Source organism: Delphinus delphis, chromosome 8 (assembly GCF_949987515.2).
Source record: "Delphinus delphis chromosome 8, mDelDel1.2, whole genome shotgun sequence".
NCBI lineage: Eukaryota > Metazoa > Chordata > Mammalia > Artiodactyla > Delphinidae > Delphinus > Delphinus delphis.
Window position 1 is genome coordinate 103,748,530 of NC_082690.1, and position 17,104 is coordinate 103,765,633.

General features: G+C 59.6%; 1 protein-coding gene across 2 annotated transcripts; it reads left to right on the top strand.

Annotated features, from left to right (window-relative positions):
• The first annotated feature begins 7,032 nt into the window (after window positions 1-7,032).
• OVOL1 (ovo like transcriptional repressor 1) lies at window positions 7,033-16,486 on the top strand. 2 transcript variants are annotated; one of them, XM_060017509.1, is made up of 4 exons: window positions 7,033-7,152; window positions 13,739-13,956; window positions 15,617-15,806; window positions 15,994-16,486. In XM_060017509.1, exons 1-4 carry the CDS (start codon window positions 7,053-7,055, stop codon window positions 16,287-16,289), a joined length of 804 nt encoding a protein of 267 aa, XP_059873492.1. In that variant the 5' UTR covers window positions 7,033-7,052; the 3' UTR covers window positions 16,290-16,486. The 2 variants fall into 2 exon arrangements, with proteins under 2 accessions (XP_059873492.1, XP_059873491.1); XM_060017508.1 differs by lacking the exon at window positions 7,033-7,152 and having other exon boundaries at window positions 13,612-13,956.
• The last annotated feature ends 618 nt before the right edge of the window (window positions 16,487-17,104 follow it).

Here is a 17,104-nt window from a genome sequence, read left to right on the forward strand (position 1 = left end):
AGATTTCCAGGGTACAGAACCGCGGGCGTCCAGACCCCACACCCACAGCCCGCCGATCTGAGTAACGCCTCTGGCTCTCATCAGCCCGCTCTGAAGATGAAACAGGCCTGAGCCCCCATGCCATCGCTGCCAACTAGTTTCTCACCTTTCCCCGGGCTTGGCAGGCCCCTCCCCACCCCCTCCTGCTGCCCTCCAAATGGGAGGTGGTAGGGAGTGGTGAGGTAGAGAGACCTGGAAAAGAGGCTGTGTGCCCAGGGTGCCAAGGGGATGGAGACAGGGATCCACCCCAAGGGACAAGTCCAGCTGGAAAACCCAGTCCCAGCTCCTCTGGGCCCTGGCTCAACAGTTGACTCACAGGCGGCAATCCCAAACTACTTCCCTCTAGGTGCCTCAGTTTCCCCACCTATAAAATGGGAGTGATGACTTCGGCCGGAAAGGCTGTGGAGTGGGGCTGCCTGGCTAATTAAATCTAGGATGAAAGAGGCCAGGATGACAGCAGCCCTGGGAGGGAAGGCAGCTTGGAGGTAACAGGAGCCTGTCTGGTTTCCCTGTCTGAGGCCCAGAGGGTGCTGATAACTGCACATCCCCAGCCCTTATCACTTACAGGGAGGGAGGAATGATTATTAAACCCCTTTTACAGTTGAGGAGACAGGCTTCAAAGGGTCAGAAACTACAATGCTGGCTCCGGCCCCTGTTCAGCCTCTGACAGCCGCCAGCCTTTCTGAGCCTTTGCTCCTTGGGGCCCAGGGTCTGGAGGGAGGGAACCCACGTGTAGTTCTCGATGCTGTGGTGGGAGCATCCACATGGATTCACTGAGGCTTACAGCACCCTGAGGTACCTGAGGATGGGCACCATTCACAGAGAAGGAAAGGGAGGCCCAGCGGGGTGCAGTCACTTGCTCACAGTCACAGAGCTCCTAAAAGGTGGAGCCTGGGCTTCAGGCCACAACCCATTGCTATCCCTGACTTGGCCCTCCACTCACACAGCTGCCCTCAGCCTTCACCTGCCTGCCCAGATGTCTGCTCCCCTGTGGGAGGGTGGTGCTGGTACTGTCCCTGGCACAGGCCAGGCATAACATTGAACTCAGACCACCAGCACTGAATCTGCAGTCAGCAAGCCCACCCGCAAGAGTGACCTCCCAGCCGAGATGGCCCAGGTGTGGGCTGCAGCAAGTGGCTGAGCAGGGAACTCCCCACTCAATGCCCACAACTCATTTCTTCTCTTTCTGCTGAGTTTCCATCCTCCCCAGGGCATCCCAGTTCTGTGGAGACACTAGGCACACTGAAAAAAGGGAAAGTCAGTTTCCTGAGTCTCAGTTTTCTCATCTGTAAAATGGGAGATACCCATCCTCACAGCACTAGGCACTGGGGATACAGAGATGCTTTAAAAAGAACACATCAATATGCAAATCCATAGAGAGCAGAATAGTGGGTTCCAGGAGCCGGGGGTTGGGAGGAATGGAGAGTGACTGCTAATGGGTACGGTCTTTCTTTTGGGGTGATGAAAATGTTATGGAAGACAGGGGTGGTGGTTGCACAGCTCTGTGAAGATACTAAAAACCACTGAATTGGGAATTCCCTGGCAGTCCAGTGGTTAGGTCTCCATGTTTTCACTGCTGAGGGTGCAGGTTCAATCCCTGGTCAGGGAACTAAGGTCCCACAAGCTGCACAGCACAGCCCAAAACAAAAAAACCCAAAACCAAAACAGAACACTGAACTGTACACTTTAAAAGGGTGAGTTTTATGGTATGTGAACTATATCTAAATAAAGCTACTAAAAATGATGTTAAAAGAGGTCCCTTATGTACAGAACTTACACTGGGGAAGAAAGGAACAAACAAGACAAATCAAAATTTCATGGAATAAGAGATTCTGCAGGGACTTCCCTGGTGGCGCAGTGGATAAGACTCTGCGTTCCCAATGCAAGGGGTCCATGTTCGATCCCTGGTTGGGGAACTAGATCCCACATGCATGCCACAACGAAGAGTTTGCATGCCACAACTAAGGAGCCCGCGTGCCACAACTAAGGAGCAGACGAGCCACAACTAAGGAGCCCTGGAGCAGCAACTCAGGAGCCAGCCTGCTGCAACTAAGACCCAGTGCAACCAAATAAATAATAAATAAATAAATATTTTTTTAAAAGAGAGATGCTGCAAAAAAGAATAAGAAAATAGGGTAATGGGACAGAAGTGACTGGGGGGACAACGATTTAGCTAGGGCAGTCAGAGAGGACTCTTGGAAGAGGGCACATCTGGCTGAAACCTGAGTAACGAGAGAGCCAGTCATCAAGTGGGGAAAAGCCTTCCGGGCAGAGGGAGCAGCAGAGGAGAGGCGTGAGCTGGGAACAGGATTTGGCCAGTTCAGTGGACGGAGGGCCAGCAGTGTGGCGGGCACACACACAATCAGTGAGACGGAAGAAGCACGGGGTCAGGCCAGCTGGGGCCAGAGCACGCTGGGCCCCAAGGACTTTATTCAGTTGCGAAGGATCAGGGTGGTAAACGTGGAGACGGAGGTGTGGGAAGATTCCAGATGCTTTGGGAGCTGACAGGACAGAACTCAGCAAGAGATGGAGGTGTCAGTGTCACCCACAGCACGTCACAGTTTGTCAGGGGCTTTGCAGCCTCCACGGGGCTACCGTCAAACAGAGCTGGAAAGGCCACTATTTGAGCCAAGCAGAGGCCTCGGTGGCCAGGGGCACTGTCGGCCTGCTTTAAGGCTGAGTCCATTTTCAAGGGCTGCTAGCCTTCTGGGCAAAAGTGAATCAACAGCATCTCTTGACAGCTCTGAGGAGCAGAGCTGGAACTCAGAGCCCCCCGTACAGACAGGGCTTAGCCCAAGTCCCTGGAGACTAAGAGTCTGGGGCAGCCTGACTCTAGGTCCAGTGCTCTGTTCTGCTTGTCCTCTCAGCACAGCTCCCAAAAGCCTTTCTGCCCCGAGCCGCCATGCTTCTAAGCCCCTGCCCCACCCAACCTCATCCCGGCTCTCCCCAGAAGCCTTCTCTGAGAACAGGTAGGAGTTGTTCCAAAACCTCTCCATCCGACTCCTGCCCTAGCTCTCCCTGGGCTACTTGGGATGGGAGCCGAGCTCTAAAGGCGGCTGCCAGCCACCAGCCTTCAGGGGACATGGGCCTTGCCTGCCTGCTAGGGTTCTGCTTCCTTCACACCCCTGTCCACTGTACCAGCGGCACGGCTACTATGTCACCTGGAATGAGCACTCATGGCTCTGCCTGCAGCTGGCCCAGGCCACCATCCCCTCCTTCTTGGACTATGACGGTAGCCTCCTCACTGGTCTCCCTACTGCCACCCTCAGCACCCCTCCTCTGGCGACACACTCCTCTCCCCATAGCAGATCCAAGGCTTCCCACCACACTGAGCCTCACATGACATGACCGACCTGCCTCTCCAGGGTCAGTTCCTACACCTTCCCATCCCCTCATGATCCAGCCCCCTCGCCTTTCGGTTCATCACACACACACACACACACACACACACACACAGGCGCTGCTCACTCCTGCTCTGGGGCCTTGGGGCCGCCTGATGCATTTACGGATCAGCCTCTTCCCTGCCCTGCACAGCTGGCCCCTACCTCTCGTTCAGATCTCAGCGCCCCTCTCACCACCCCATCACTAGTTAAATGTCCTGCAACACACTAATCATTTCCTTATTCTTTGTTTGCCTTGCATCACAGGATACCCAGTGCTAGCACAGAGTAGGTGTTCAATGAATATTTGTTGACTGAATTAAGGAGGGAGAGAACGACATCGAACTGGCACTGCGTGAACAGAGCAGAAGGCGCCTGCCCTCATGGAGCTCACAGTTCAGCTCAGTGTTCACCCAAGTTCACACACATTGTCTGGTTCATGAACCACAGGCCACACACTGGCAGCCCACGGGTCCAATCTGTCACACGAATGTATTTTATTTGACTCATTCCATGTTTTAAAAAAAGCTAAGTCAACATTTAAAAACTGCTAGATTTCGGAGAATTCCCTGGTGGTCCAGTGGTTAGGACTCTGCGCTTTCACTGCTGAGGGCCCGGGTTTGATGCCTGGTCAGGGAACTAAGATCCTGCAAGCTGTGCAGTGTGGCCAATAAATAAATAAATTAATTAATTAATTAAAATTTGGTAGATTTCACACATAAATCTGGATTTCTGGTTTCCAAATGGACAAAAGTGGCAACGTTGGGTTTCTGTGCTTGGATGACATGCTTGTCACTGGCCCTTTAGATAGTCGCATTCTCCATGCCCCAGCCCCCATCTCTGAGAGTTAGTTGCCCTTTATCACACTGAACTTGCAGTATAGCTTTCCTCATAAGAAAGAAATTTGCTTCGTATTTATGTCTCTAGCAAATTTGGAGCATAAAAGGCTGAATGGGTCACATGAGTCAAGAAACATAGGATATTCATTCATTCAGCAAATATTTATTGACAACCCACTATGTGCCAGGCACAGCTGTAGATGCTGGAGATATAGCAGTGGGCAGCGTGGACGAATATCCCTCCCTCCTGGGGCCTCGATCTGTACACTGTGTAACTTTCTTTCCACAAGTGGAGACATTTGAGTTGTTCCCCCGATGAGAAAGACTGCCTGTGTCCAGCATCATCTACGAAACTTCATCAGAGTTTCCACGAAGCCCCTACTGTGTCCCAGCCCCTGACAGGGTCTGGTACAAGCAAAGTGCTCAGTAAATATTTGTTGGGTGAATGAACTAAATTCACCTCTCTCCAAGGCAGTGTTAGTCAAACTTATTTGCCCAGGATACATTCAAAACACAAGCAAGGGACTTCCCTGGTGGCGCAGTGGTTGAGAGTCCGCCTGCCGATGCAGGGGACACGGGTTCGTGCCCCGGTCCGGGAAGATCCCACATGCTGCGGAGCGGCTGGGCCCGTGAGCCATGGCTGCTGAGCCTGCGCGTCCGGAGCCTGTGCTCCGCAACGGGAGAGGCCACAACAGTGAGAGGCCCGCGTACCGCAAAAAAAAAAAAAAAGACAAGCAAGTAGCAGGTGCTCGCTTAATGTCAACTGAACAGAAGGGTCCAGGGTAAGAGTGGAGGGTTGACAACGGAAGCAGAGCCTGGGAAAGGAAGAGGAAGGGGGCAAACATTAGTGCCCCTGCCAGAGCTCACACCATCCTCACCGTGGACCCAAGAGGTAGATGATGGGATTCTCAGGTGACAGACGAGGATACAGCCTGGAAAGGAAAGCCCCTTGGCCAGACTCACAGGTTCCAGGAAGGAGCAGAGAAGGAGGCCCATCTGCCCCCAAAGTCCACACCTTCCCCACCCACCCAGGGAGTGCTCTACGGAAGTCCAGTGGGGGCATGTAAAGGGCCTCTGGAAGCCTCCCCCTTGAAAAACTACCTTCTTCCACTAGACGCCTGAAAGTCCACCATGAGCAGGCTGCTCCCTTCTGACTCCTGACTTTTGAACTGTGTGAATTCACTTATCAGATTCATTTCCTCCTAATCTGTCCCAGCAAACATTTAATATGTGAGAAAGGTGTATGTGTGGTAGGGACTCCACGGGGGAAGGGGGCGAGCTAAAAAGAGGGAGGGGTCCCATGCCAGCCCTTACTAGTTCAGCCGGTAAGAGAAGCCCAGTGGCTGAAGAGGCACAGTCACTGTGCCTCATGGAGGCCAGCAAGTGCTCCGCAGCTTCTGAGGAGGATGGGGCCTCCGTCCAGGAGGCGGGTCCTGGGCCTGGGCAGAGCGTGATGAATGGCTGGAGTGAGGGGTCCCAGGCTGCGCCTCGGCCAGGGCTGGGCTCTGGGGCCACGACATGAGCTCCCTGACTGCCGTGGCTGCGGCCAGGCAAAGTAAGTTGGTCCTCTGCCCTCGGCTCACCTCCAGTCTTGCTGCACCTGAACTCCGGCCATTTGGGACAAAGATGAGGGCTCGCGGGGGGCGCGGGGGGCGGCGGTGTAAGCCCCAGTGACTAGGCGCTGGGGTCTTTCGGGGTCACGGTGGACTCGGAGCGGTTTAAACGCCCTTTCCTCTACGAAACCTTCCACACTTGCCCGGCCAGAAGGCGGGCTCTCCGCTTTGTATTACGGCCCGGAGAGGCCCGGCCTGCCCGCCCACCGGCCTGCGCGTTCCTGCGGCCCCGCGTGCCTTTCCGAACGGTGCCGGCGACCAACAAATACCTCCCTCTGGGCTGAACCACGAATTGCTCAGCCAGGCGTTTGGGACCCGGGGCCGCCTGGGCCCGGGCCCGGTTCAACAAGTGTGGGCCGGGCCGCCCAGTCCCGCCCGACGGCTTCACGCCTCCCCAGGCGCCCGGGGCGCGCCGGGCCGGGCCCAGTCTGGCGAGTTCCACTTCATCGCCCTTAGAGCGTGCGAGCGCCGAATAACATTGCCCCTTCCCCTCCCTCCCCTCCTCTGCTCCCTTCGAAACTCCGAAATTCCGGTTGGCGAACGCTAGCACTCCAGCTGGGAGGTCCCCGGCGGGCAGCGGCTGGGCCGGCTGGGCAGCCGTGTGCTGGGGGCCCTGCGCCCGCCCCCTCCCGGCAACCCCGCCCAGCCCGCGAGGCCACCTCACCGGCAGCGGAATAGAAACCGGTTCGACAGGTAACAAATAGGTGGGTTGTCACCGTTATTTCCCAACGCATGCGCCGTCGCTCCCCGGGCCACTCCAAGCTAATTAGCTCAGATCAGCTCCCCCCCCCTCCCCGCCCCAGCCACCAACACACGCCGCTGCGAGCCAATAAAGCGTGAACCCGTCCGTCCTGCTCGCACTTTAAGACTTCCCGAGCGGACGCGAGGGACGCCAGTCGCGCCGGGAGGAGCATACCTGCCGCTTCCCCCGCCGCCCGGTGCATCTGGCTGAAGGGGACCTCGTTCAGACGGAGGACGGCGACAGCTCCGCGGAGTTGAAACGGGCGCGCGCCGTCCCGGGCACGGCCTCCCGGCGCAACGCGGGACGCTTTGGCGACTTCTTCTCCGACCTGCTCCCCCACCCCCCCACCCCCGTCCGCCTCCAGCCCGGCCAGGGAAAGGTGGGACGGCTCCGGCTCTAGTTACGGAAGCGGCCGGTACCCGGCGAGGAGGGTTCGAAAATGCCTCGTGCGTTTCTAGTGAAGAAGACGTGCGTCTCCACGTGCAGGAGGAACTGGAGCGAGCTCCCCGACGAGGAGCGCGGAGAGATCTATGTGCCAGGTGAGGCGGCCAGTCCCTGCGCCCCGAACCCCGCGCCGCCGAGAGGGCGGCGGGGCCCCGTCGAGCGGCCGGCGTGCGGGGCGCAGTGGCGCGGAGCCCGGCGGCCGGCGCAGCTGGGGCGCCCGATTTAATGTTTAAGCGGCCGCTGCCCCGTTAGCCCGCGGCGCGGCCGACCCCGGGCGCGGGGGGAGGGGAGGGCAGGGCCGGCGGAAGGAGAGGCCAGGCGGGGGCGGGGGTGGGCGCGGGGGCTGCCAGGTGGGGGCGACAGCCGTTCCCAGGACCCCGGCGGGGCGTGGGGGCAGGCCTGTCCGAGGCGCGCGGGCCCGCGCGGTGCCGCTCTCCCCTCCACCGGTCCGGGCCGCGGCGCAGGGGAGGCAACGGGGTGTGTCACCGCTCAGGCAACCTTCCACTCTCGTGCAGTAAATCCCGAAAGCCGGGACTTTTATGAGGCGGGAGGAGGGCACTGGAGCGGTGCCACTTCAGGGGGCAGGGAGCGAGCTGGAGTTTCTGCTGAGATTTGTGTAAATGTAAGAGAAGACCCAGAGCTGAAGCCACCTTCACTGATCTCTCCCTCTCACCCACAACACTGGCTGCCAGAAGGTCCCCGTGAGGGTCGGGCAGGCAGGAGCTCCGAGCCGTGGGGAGCGCGAGACTGTGGGGAAGGCGCCGAGCTGCACCCCACGAGCCCTGAAGACAAAGGTGGGATCAGCTCTCACCTCTGTTAGAAACGCGCCTCCTTCGACCTTGCAGAGGACACCACTGAGCTGAGAGGGGTTTTAAGGAGCCCACCCCACAGCCAGGGAGCAGCCCCGGGGGAAGCTGGGGCACCCAGTTCATTTTCGGAAGACGCCTTGACAGCGTGGGAGTCAACTTTGGATGAGTAACCCCAGTTGTTTCTTCCTCCAGGAGCATCTTCCACGTTAGCCCCGAGACCTCTTCTGCGCCTTCGGTCCTCCCCCACCCCTAACAGAATCTTTGGTCGGGAGCCAGTTTCCTTCGGAACTCCCCTTCCCCAGGCCTTGGGGGTGGGGCGCGGGATGCGCTGAACACTCTGCCCAGCGCCTCCAACGGGGGAGAGGTTGTAATTAACCAACCGACTTTGACCTTTGATCTGCCTGTTCCCCCTGCATCGCCCCGGGCCCTGTAGGAGAGTGGTGAAATAAGGGCGGTGAGGGGCCCTGTGAGGGCTCTTGCCTCGGTTTCTGTCCTGAATAAATTGTTGGAGACTGTGGGTGTAGTGGTGGCCTGACGACCGTCAGGATCCTACGGCCTACAGGGCTGGTGGGGTGTTTCACAGCTTAGCCTTATCTCAAGTGCCTAGGCCCCTATCTACAGCCTCCTTAAAAGGTCGGAATGCGCCAGTAGTCCTGATGACCCCAATGGGGAAACTGAGACAGAAAGGGAAGTGCGCTGCCTCCACACCCGGAGGCGGATCAGGGTGTGGGCCCAGGATTCTGTGTATAGTTTCTTGCTTCTCCAAGTTCCCTGGGGAGTTAGTGATCGGTGTTCCACCTCCAGAAGGGCCATGTGAGGGGGTGAGGGACGCGAGCCCCCTTCCTTGCTCCTGCCTCCTCCCTCACCTGTGTCTGACTTGCTGCTTAGCTGCTCCTTGGGATCTGATAAACCGAACTTGGACTGTGTTAAAGGTGAGCGGAGCCTTGCTCGAGACTAGTGTGCTGTTATTTTTAGTTTTACTTCACATCCCAATCAGTAACAGATCATGTGTTGACTTTTACAAAGGACAAAGGAATTCCGTTGGTTCAAATCATTGACTTCCTTGCATCCTAGTGATTTTCCCCAGCACAGTTCTGGTGGCCATAGTGGGAGTGGCGGGGGAGACCTGCACCAGGGGCTGTCCCATCAGGGGCACAGGATGGTCTGTGCCACCTGCCGCTGCTGTCCAGGTGAGGGGAGCCGCTCACTCTGCAGGATCATCCCGGATGTAGGATGGGGTCTAACCTGGAGGTGCAGGTGACGGTTTGCCAGGGAGAGTCCTGTGGGCTCAAGCAAACAGTAGAAGTCAGAGAGCTTACTTTTGCCTCTCAAAGCCATGTGGCCCACTAGAGAGTTTTCCCACAGTTTTTGGAAATGAGAAAGGGAATGTTCTCGGGCCACGCTCGGGTGCCTCAGATGGCTAGAGGGTGGGGAGTGTGTTTTGTGGTGGCCTGTCCCCTGACTGGGCCATTCCATCACCAGCCGACCGTGACCCTAAGAGCCGGCTGGGCACGTTTCCTTCACCCCACCTCACAGACTCAGCACGTTGTGACCAAGTAAGCATTGACCCCATCCGGTCCCACTGGGAGAGGCACCGGGAGGGCTGGGGAATGAAGCGTTTGAGGTCTGACCTTCCCGCCAGGGCCCTCTGAGACCCTTAGAGCAGCAAAGAATGCCTGGAAAGAAAGTGTTTACTGACTGAAGATCCTGGGCCCCGGCCTGGTAGCTCTGACTCCAGGGCCCCAGTCTGACCAGCACTCCAGCCTCTTCTCTGAGGCACAATTCTAGAGGTTTCCCACCCTCAGTCCCCTGGGCCTCACTCTCCTCCCAAAGCTGAGGGAAAAGCCCAGAAGTGGGCACAGGGCCTGGAAGGCTGCAGGGGTGGGCAACGGCACCACTCACGCCGGGAGCACTGAAAGGGTTCATGGTTAAGTTGCCACCTGTTTGGCCCTCGAGCCCCTGCCCTCCATCTCCCCTGGCATTTCTCCTTTGTTGTGTCATTATTGACTGTGGAGTGCAGGGACTGATGCTGGTTTCTTGACGATGAACCCAGGCCCCTGTACCCAGGGGCTAAATTCCATCTCCTGGACCTAAGGGGAAGCTCCAGGAACGGGGAGGAACGGGGATGAAGCGGGGTTCTCCAGGCCCCTGCTGAGAGGAATCTCAAAAGGCCAGGAAGGCACTGGAGGGCAGACCAGGCCTGGAAGCTGAATGACATGCCCCAGCCATGAGCATCCTGGGGCCTCTTCCCTACCCCCCATCAAAACCGCCCCCCCCACCTCCCCACTTCAGACGGAGCGTCTGCAGTCTGTTCTGCCAGTTCAGCAGCACATGCCTACCCCAGGGGGGCAGCCAGGCTGAGGTGCGCGGGACCAGAGCGTCCTCAGCCTGGCTCTGACTAGGCAGTGTGGGCACCTGGGCAGCTCTTTCTGGGCCGAGTTAGAAAGGCTGAGAAAGTCAGCTTTGGGCCCCAGAGTACACATGTAGGGGCGCGAGGGAGTGGAGTTGGGGAGAGATTATGCCTCTGACGGTGATCATTCTGATTCCTGGGAAGTGCTGGCAGTGAGGGACGCGTCTGCCGAGCTCTCCAGGGCAGCGAGGCTGGGAGGGTAGACAGCCAGCCCACGGATGGGTGCGGTGGGCTAGATGGGACTCCTAGCTGTCCCACAGGGTGCCGTCACCCAAGCTGCCAGGCTGTTTGTCCCTAGCTTGGGTGACCTGAGGCAGAATCCTGCCAGACTGTTTGTCCCAGAAAGAGAGCAGGTGAGGCCGAGTCCTCTGGGCACAGGGAGGACGGGAGCAAAGCACGGCCATTGTTGATGTCAGGCTTCTTCTTTAACTCTCTTCATGCTCAGCAAGTATCGTGTGGCGTCCCACAGGGGTGCCAGCCCCGTGCTGCACGGGGGGGAGGGAAGGAAGGACGCAAACTCAGTACGGCCCCGCCGGTTGCAGCGTCCACCCTGGTGTGAGGCTGAGGTGCACGGGGTTGGTTAACTTCACTGTGGACGCGGTATGAGGAACGGTTGGGAAAGGGGGGAAAGATCCTGCCTGAGAGAAGAACTTGGCGTTCACAGAATGGAAACGACAGGCTGAGAGATGGGCCCGTTGTGTTTCCAGGGCTGCCCAGCTCTGCCAGTTGGCTGGCACTGGCTCCCTTTCAGGCCCCTGTTAGCTGACCTGGGGGCCGGAGGAGACGGGCACAGGGGACCCTGCCCTTCCCGATAAGGGTGCAAGACCGCCTAACGCCAGCCTGGGCTGTGCTGACACACTGGGCTCCCCCGCCGCCCCCCTGCCGCTTCCAGGTCGGCAGCAGCCCCAGCCCGTGGCTAGGTGTCCTCACGTCTGCTTCACCCGCTCTCCCCAGAGAGCCTAGGGCCAGGCCTCGTGCCCAGCCCTGGCCTGAGGCCTTGGATAGGGTAGGACCTGGCACCCTGTCTGGTATTTGGGCCAGGAGCTTTCAATCCAAGAGAGAGGGGACTTGCTGAAGGCCTCGGGTGGGAAGCTGCTCTGGGCCCAATGCCCACAATGTCATCCAGGTGGAGGCATGTTGAGCCGACAGAAAGGGAACCCGTGCAGCCCCTGAGGGGGTAGGGAGAGGGCCTTGCCACACTCCTCAGCTGCGGGCGGGCGATGAGTAGCCACAGCGGCCGCCACCTTGCCGGAAACATCTAATTAGGGGACAGAGAGTAGCACAAGCAGGGCCCAGCCAGTTCTGCTCGCTGCCGCTCGGTGCCGCCCAGGGATAGGCGCGGCGGCAGGACCACGCTCCGGGGGTGGCAGGAAGACGGGTTTGGCGGGGCTGGTGGGATGAGGCAACCGTCCCCACCCTGACGGCCTCACCTGCCCCTCGCTCGGGAAAAGCGGCACAGGGGCAGAGCAGGCAGGCCCGCTCCCTGTCCCCGGTTCCCCAGCACTGTCATCTCAGGGCTTCTGCGGAACGGGAGAGGCAGGCCTGCGAAACAGTTCCCCCCCTAAACCTGCTTAGGTCCTCAGAACCCTCACCATGGACCCCACTCTAGTGGAGGCAGGGAGCCAAGGGTGACAACTCGTTTGAGCGCAAACCGGTTAACCCTCACCTGTTGTCACTCTTCCCTCTGCTGCTCCGGGTGCAGGCTCTGAGGCCCGGCTCCAGCTTTTGGGAGCCTTGATCTCGCTCTCTGATACTGAAAGACAGAAGCGGGTAGAGGTTCCTGTTTGTCTCTACCTGGATTGAGAAATGGAAATTGTCATCCAGTTTTGAATTCTCAGCCAGGATCTCCAATAGCTGGTAATCCGGCATAAACTGAAGCCGCCAACACTCTGACACGCCCACCCTCTGGCAGCCCCCATCCCTGTACACAGACGGCCGTCACTGTGGGAGGATGGGAGCGGGGGGGGGGGGGGGGGGGGCCTCTGAGAGCTCCGGCCTGACGTCCAGCCGTCCAGGGCTTGGAGAGAGGCCAGGCCAGGGCCAGGTGCTGGTGAATCAACTCCCGGAATGAGGTGGCACGTTAGAGTCCCGGGACGGACAGACAGACGGCGCCAGTGCCAGCAGAACGGGTTTGGGTGGCGGGCAGGCGCATTCTTCCCGTCAGAACTTTGTTGTGTTTGAAGGGGGCGAGAGCGGGGGCCTCTCCCGAAACTTGGGTGCCTTCATATTCGCCCTTCCTCCATTGGTGTGTCCTCTGCTTCCAGCCTTGCCCGCTGCATCCTGCTGGGGGCCGCCCCTCCCTGGGACCCCGTCCACTGTCTCACCGGCCGGGGGCTGCAGGCGCAGGGGCCGCCTTCATGGTTCTGAGACCCTAAGTCAACCTGCTAAGTCCCTCTCCCTGAAGCCCACTCATCCTTTCCTTCCTGTGCCCCTCTTGATTTTTCCTTCTGAGGCTTGGAAAATGTTCCTAGCTTAGCCTCTTCGGGAGAAAAATACTGACCAAACCGTAACATTAGATTATTTGCCTCAGCTCTGGGGGTTTGAGACTTGTCTCCTCTGTGTCACTCGGGAGAGCTCCCCTCCTGTCTAGTCAGGACGAGGGCCAAGCCTCTCCAGCCCTGTTTAGCGTGAGGTGTCTGCCGTGGGGAGCAGCGTGTCAAAGGGCTGCCGGTATTGCTGGTATCACTGCAGCTGCCGTGCGAAGGGCGGGAGCCCAGCCCTCAAAGCGCCACAGCGACCAAGCAAGTGAGCGGTCCCTGCTCTGGGGGAGGCTTGCGTAACAGCCGGGCAGGCTGCCCAGGAGACTGTTAGGCTGCATCCACCTGCTGCTCCCTGACCTCCTCCCTGCCCTGCCCCACCCGGCCTGCTCACCTGCTAAGCTGGGCCAGCGGGAGTGGGGAGCCTGGAGCCCCAATGAGCTGCAACGTCAGGGACAGACCACCCGGAAGGAGAGAGGGGTTAGGACCACCCGTTCCCCACGGCCAGCAGCTAAATCTGCCTGGAAGAGAGGCTCGGAGTGGCGCAGACCACCGGGACCCTTCTGGGGCAGGGATGAGTCCCTGGGTCCAGGGCCTCCAGTGGTGTCCTTTGTCCCTGCAGGAGCGTGGATGAGGCCTGGAATCCAGAGGGACTGGCCCAGGTGGGGCAGGCAGACAGCTCGGGAAGAATAATTGGCAGGGCAGCTTTGGTCCTCCCAGTTCCGCTAAGACACAGATTACTCAGCGGGCAGGCCTGTGGGCCGTGGAGCTTGGCTGGCGTCACCTGTAATTACCTTAATGGCGTGGGGGGAGGGAGGTGCGGCATGCAGTGGGCTGGGGGCAGCCCTGCTCTGCCACATGCCTGCAAGGGGTGGGACAGCGGCTCCACGTTCCAGCCAGCTAACCGCCAGGGAACCTTCCGGAAATCCCGCGCAATTCCTTTTTCTCCACCAAGCCCCTCACTTGGCTGTTCTTCTCTTCCCAGTCAGCCTAGGCTTCTGCCCACCACAGCCCTACAGGGAGCCAGAGCCATCAGTGGCCGAACCCCCTTCTTGCCCCCTGGCTTTGGACATGAGCCTTCGGGACTCCAGCTATAGTGTGACCCCAGGACCCTGCGTGGTGGCCCAGCTGCCCTCCGAAGACACGAGCCGCCTGGCAGAGCCACAGAGCAGGGACCATGGCTTCCTGCGCACCAAGATGAAGGTACTGACCCTCACGCTGTCTCCAACGGCCAGGGGCATGTGTATCCTCCTGGGTCCAGCCCACGAGACGTGGCACAAATGAGACTTAAGCAGAGATTGGCCTTGGATCTGGGTCTAGGTTTCTGCAGAGAAGTGAACCTCACTGGAGCACGGACGGGGGTGGCAAAGAAGAGAAGTGGGTCGGAAGTGAGAATGCCCTGCGCTGGGAAGAAGCAGTGAGGTTCCAAAGACGCTTAACTCTTTGGAGTCCTCTCTGGGGGTTGTTTAGCTTCATTTCGGGTCTTGAGGGGAGGCACCTCTTTACACAGAAGTCCTAGGAGAAGCGGGGAAGCGTGAGCCTGGCTCTGCAAGCTGGCCTGGGCCTGCGTCTCCGCCGCCTGAGAGTGAGGTCTGGAGTCTGCTCGGTGGTCGACTCCCTGCGCAGGTGCCCGGCGGCAGTCTCCGCCTCGCCCAAGTGTGTGCTTCCATCCCGGAGCCTTGCGTCTGGGGCGGGGCCTGGTGAGCGCCCCCTGCTCAGCAGCAGAGGCAGGAAGGAGCTCACAGGAATGCCCCTGCTTTCCAGCGTGCGAACAGCAGGGCTGTCTCTGGCTGGGCCTGCATTCCTGAAATCTCCGGGATCTGGAAGCAGTCATCTAGAGGAAGGGCTCCCGTGGAGCTTTCCTATGAGCCAAAAGACTGAAGAAAACTGGCCGTGCAGTGCTGTTCCCGCCTCTCTTAACTGCGGAGGCCACATGTTGTAACCAGAGGGGAATCGCCAAGACATGTGCTGGGCGGTTGGCTGGGGAGCTGACACAGTGCCCCTGATCCCCGAGGGCCCTTCCTCCCACCCCTTAATCCCAGTGGCTAGGGAGCGCGTGGAGAGAGCGAGCAGGGGGCACAGGACAGCAGATGTGCCAGAGGAGCGAGTCCTGACCCCAAAGGGCTTGCTTAGCTAGCAGCAAGGCATTTACCCGGTGCCCGAAGGCATGGGGTGATGGGGTGCGCCCGGTGCCCAGGGAGCTTGGGAGGAGTGGCCAGCGACAAGGCCACCACAAAGCACAAGTAACCTCTGAACATTCACAGAGGTAGGGCGTTAAGGCCACGTCTCCACTTCTGAACAGCTGTTCCATAATTACAAAGAAAATGAAAAATGTTTATAACCAAGAGAGTCATCAGGGTGGCAAAGGGACTCAGACCAGACCACGTCAGGCTCAAGGAAGGCCAGGGGCGGGGCTGGCCTGCGAGGGGACTCCAGGCTCCTAGCGGTGGCCTCAGCCTGGGAAGGCTGCACGGAGACCGCGTCGTGGGCACTCTTCCCTGTCCTAAGGCTTAGAATGGGAACAGAGGGCAGAAACTACAGAGAAAGGTTTGGGCTCAGTGAAGGGAGGACTTTCTAACAGGTAGAGTTACTGAATCGGGCTGTTTCTGTGGGGAGATGGCCACAGATGGTAAGGAAGGGGCTGGGTGGCGGCCCTGCACAGAGACTCAGGAGCCCAACAGGAGGCGGACCTTCCTTCCAGCTCCACCACCAGACCTCTGGAAGGTCTGGGCACAGAGGTGTGGCCTCTGGGGTGGGCACCGCCCTCCTCACGTGGCTGGGGGCTGGTGTGTGTGTCCTCGCAGTCTGCCACCTGCAGCCCCAACTCCTGGGTGTCCGTCACAAACCCCGTCCTCGCCCACAGGTGACTCTGGGGGACACTCCCAGTGGAGACCTGTTCACCTGCCACATCTGCCGGAAGGCCTTCACGTACCAGCGCATGCTGAATCGCCACATGAAGTGTCACAACGACGTCAAGAGGCACCTCTGCACCTACTGCGGGAAGGGCTTCAACGACACCTTTGACCTGAAGAGGCACGTGCGCACCCACACTGGTAAGAGGAGCCCGCCCGGCGGAGGCCGCGGCCGCGGCCGCCGTGCTGCTGTCCTGGGCCCTGGGGGGCCTGGGAGCTCTGGGCAGACGTCCTCCGCGGTTCGCTGGGGAGCTGGAGTCGGGCGGGCCTCCGGGCGCTCCTCTGCCACGGAGTCGGGTCCCTGATGCCGGCACTGCCCTCCCCGCAGGCGTGCGGCCCTACAAATGCAGCCTGTGTGACAAGGCCTTCACGCAGCGCTGCTCTCTGGAGTCTCATCTCAAGAAGATCCACGGCGTGCAGCAGAAGTACGCGTACAAGGAGCGGCGGGCCAAGCTGTACGTGTGCGAGGAGTGCGGCTGCACATCTGAGAGCCAGGAGGGCCACGTCCTGCACCTGAAGGAGCGCCACCCTGACAGCCCGCTGCTGCGCAAGACCTCCAAGAAGGTGGCCGTGGCCTTGCAGGACACCGTCACCTCCCTGCTGCAGAGCAGTCACCACCTCTGAGCAGTGGTGCCCTGACTTGGGCAGCCCCGAGAAGGCGAGGGCCGCCTCCCTGCCGCCCGGCCAGCCCGCCCTCTGCGGCCTCCTGCCGGAGCGCCGGTGACCTGGCGTGGAGCCCGTGGGCACGCATGCTCGCTCGGGCCGGTGCTGACCTCTGCTCGCATTTGCGTCGGTGTTTGGGGGGCAGAGGCCACTCTGAGCCCGGGCAGACATGTGTAACTGTGGGGCGGGGCGGGGCGGGGCGGGCCAGGGCTGCCTTCGATTTGAAGCAGCTCGGGTCCAGAGACAGGACTTCCTTCCCAGAGGAGGTACGTGAGGGCGATCCTGTCGTCCTCTGCTTTTGGAGCAGCGCGGGGATAGGGGGCTGCTGGTCCCCCGTGGACGGCAGAGTCAGGCGCCCCGGCAGAGGGCACCCCTGCAAACAACAGCCGTGCAGGAGCTGGCGGCGGCCCGCCCGGCCATGTTCCTCGCGCTCAGGGCTGCAGGGGCGCTGCAGGGCACTGCTCTTCGACAGGGAGATGCACGCGTGTGCACAGCCGTGGACGTGCGCGCACGCGGGAGGCCTTGCCATATATCACCTCATTTTTAAGAAATCAACTACAAGGTGCCAAGGAGGTTTTATTTCCTTTTTTAAAAGATGACATATGTACAGATAGTAATATATATTTTTGGTGCCAATGGCGACTGTTTTAAGAGAGGGTGGAGCTGGCTTTTCTCCTCCCCACGCAGTTTTATTTATCCTGGACGTTTCACGCCTCCTCTGCGCCTTGGCTCTGGGGTGGCTGCCCTGACCCACCCCTCATACCTCCTGAGATATT

Bases quoted from the DNA above. Each gene is read 5' to 3' on its own strand.
- OVOL1 (XM_060017508.1), top strand. From the start codon at position 13,612: ATGCCTGCAAGGGGTGGGACAGCGGCTCCACGTTCCAGCCAGCTAACC. The intron at 13,957-15,616 runs GTACTGACCCTC...CCTCGCCCACAG, and splicing joins TCCTGCGCACCAAGATGAAG to GTGACTCTGGGGGACACTCC. The intron at 15,807-15,993 runs GTAAGAGGAGCC...CCCTCCCCGCAG, and splicing joins GCACGTGCGCACCCACACTG to GCGTGCGGCCCTACAAATGC.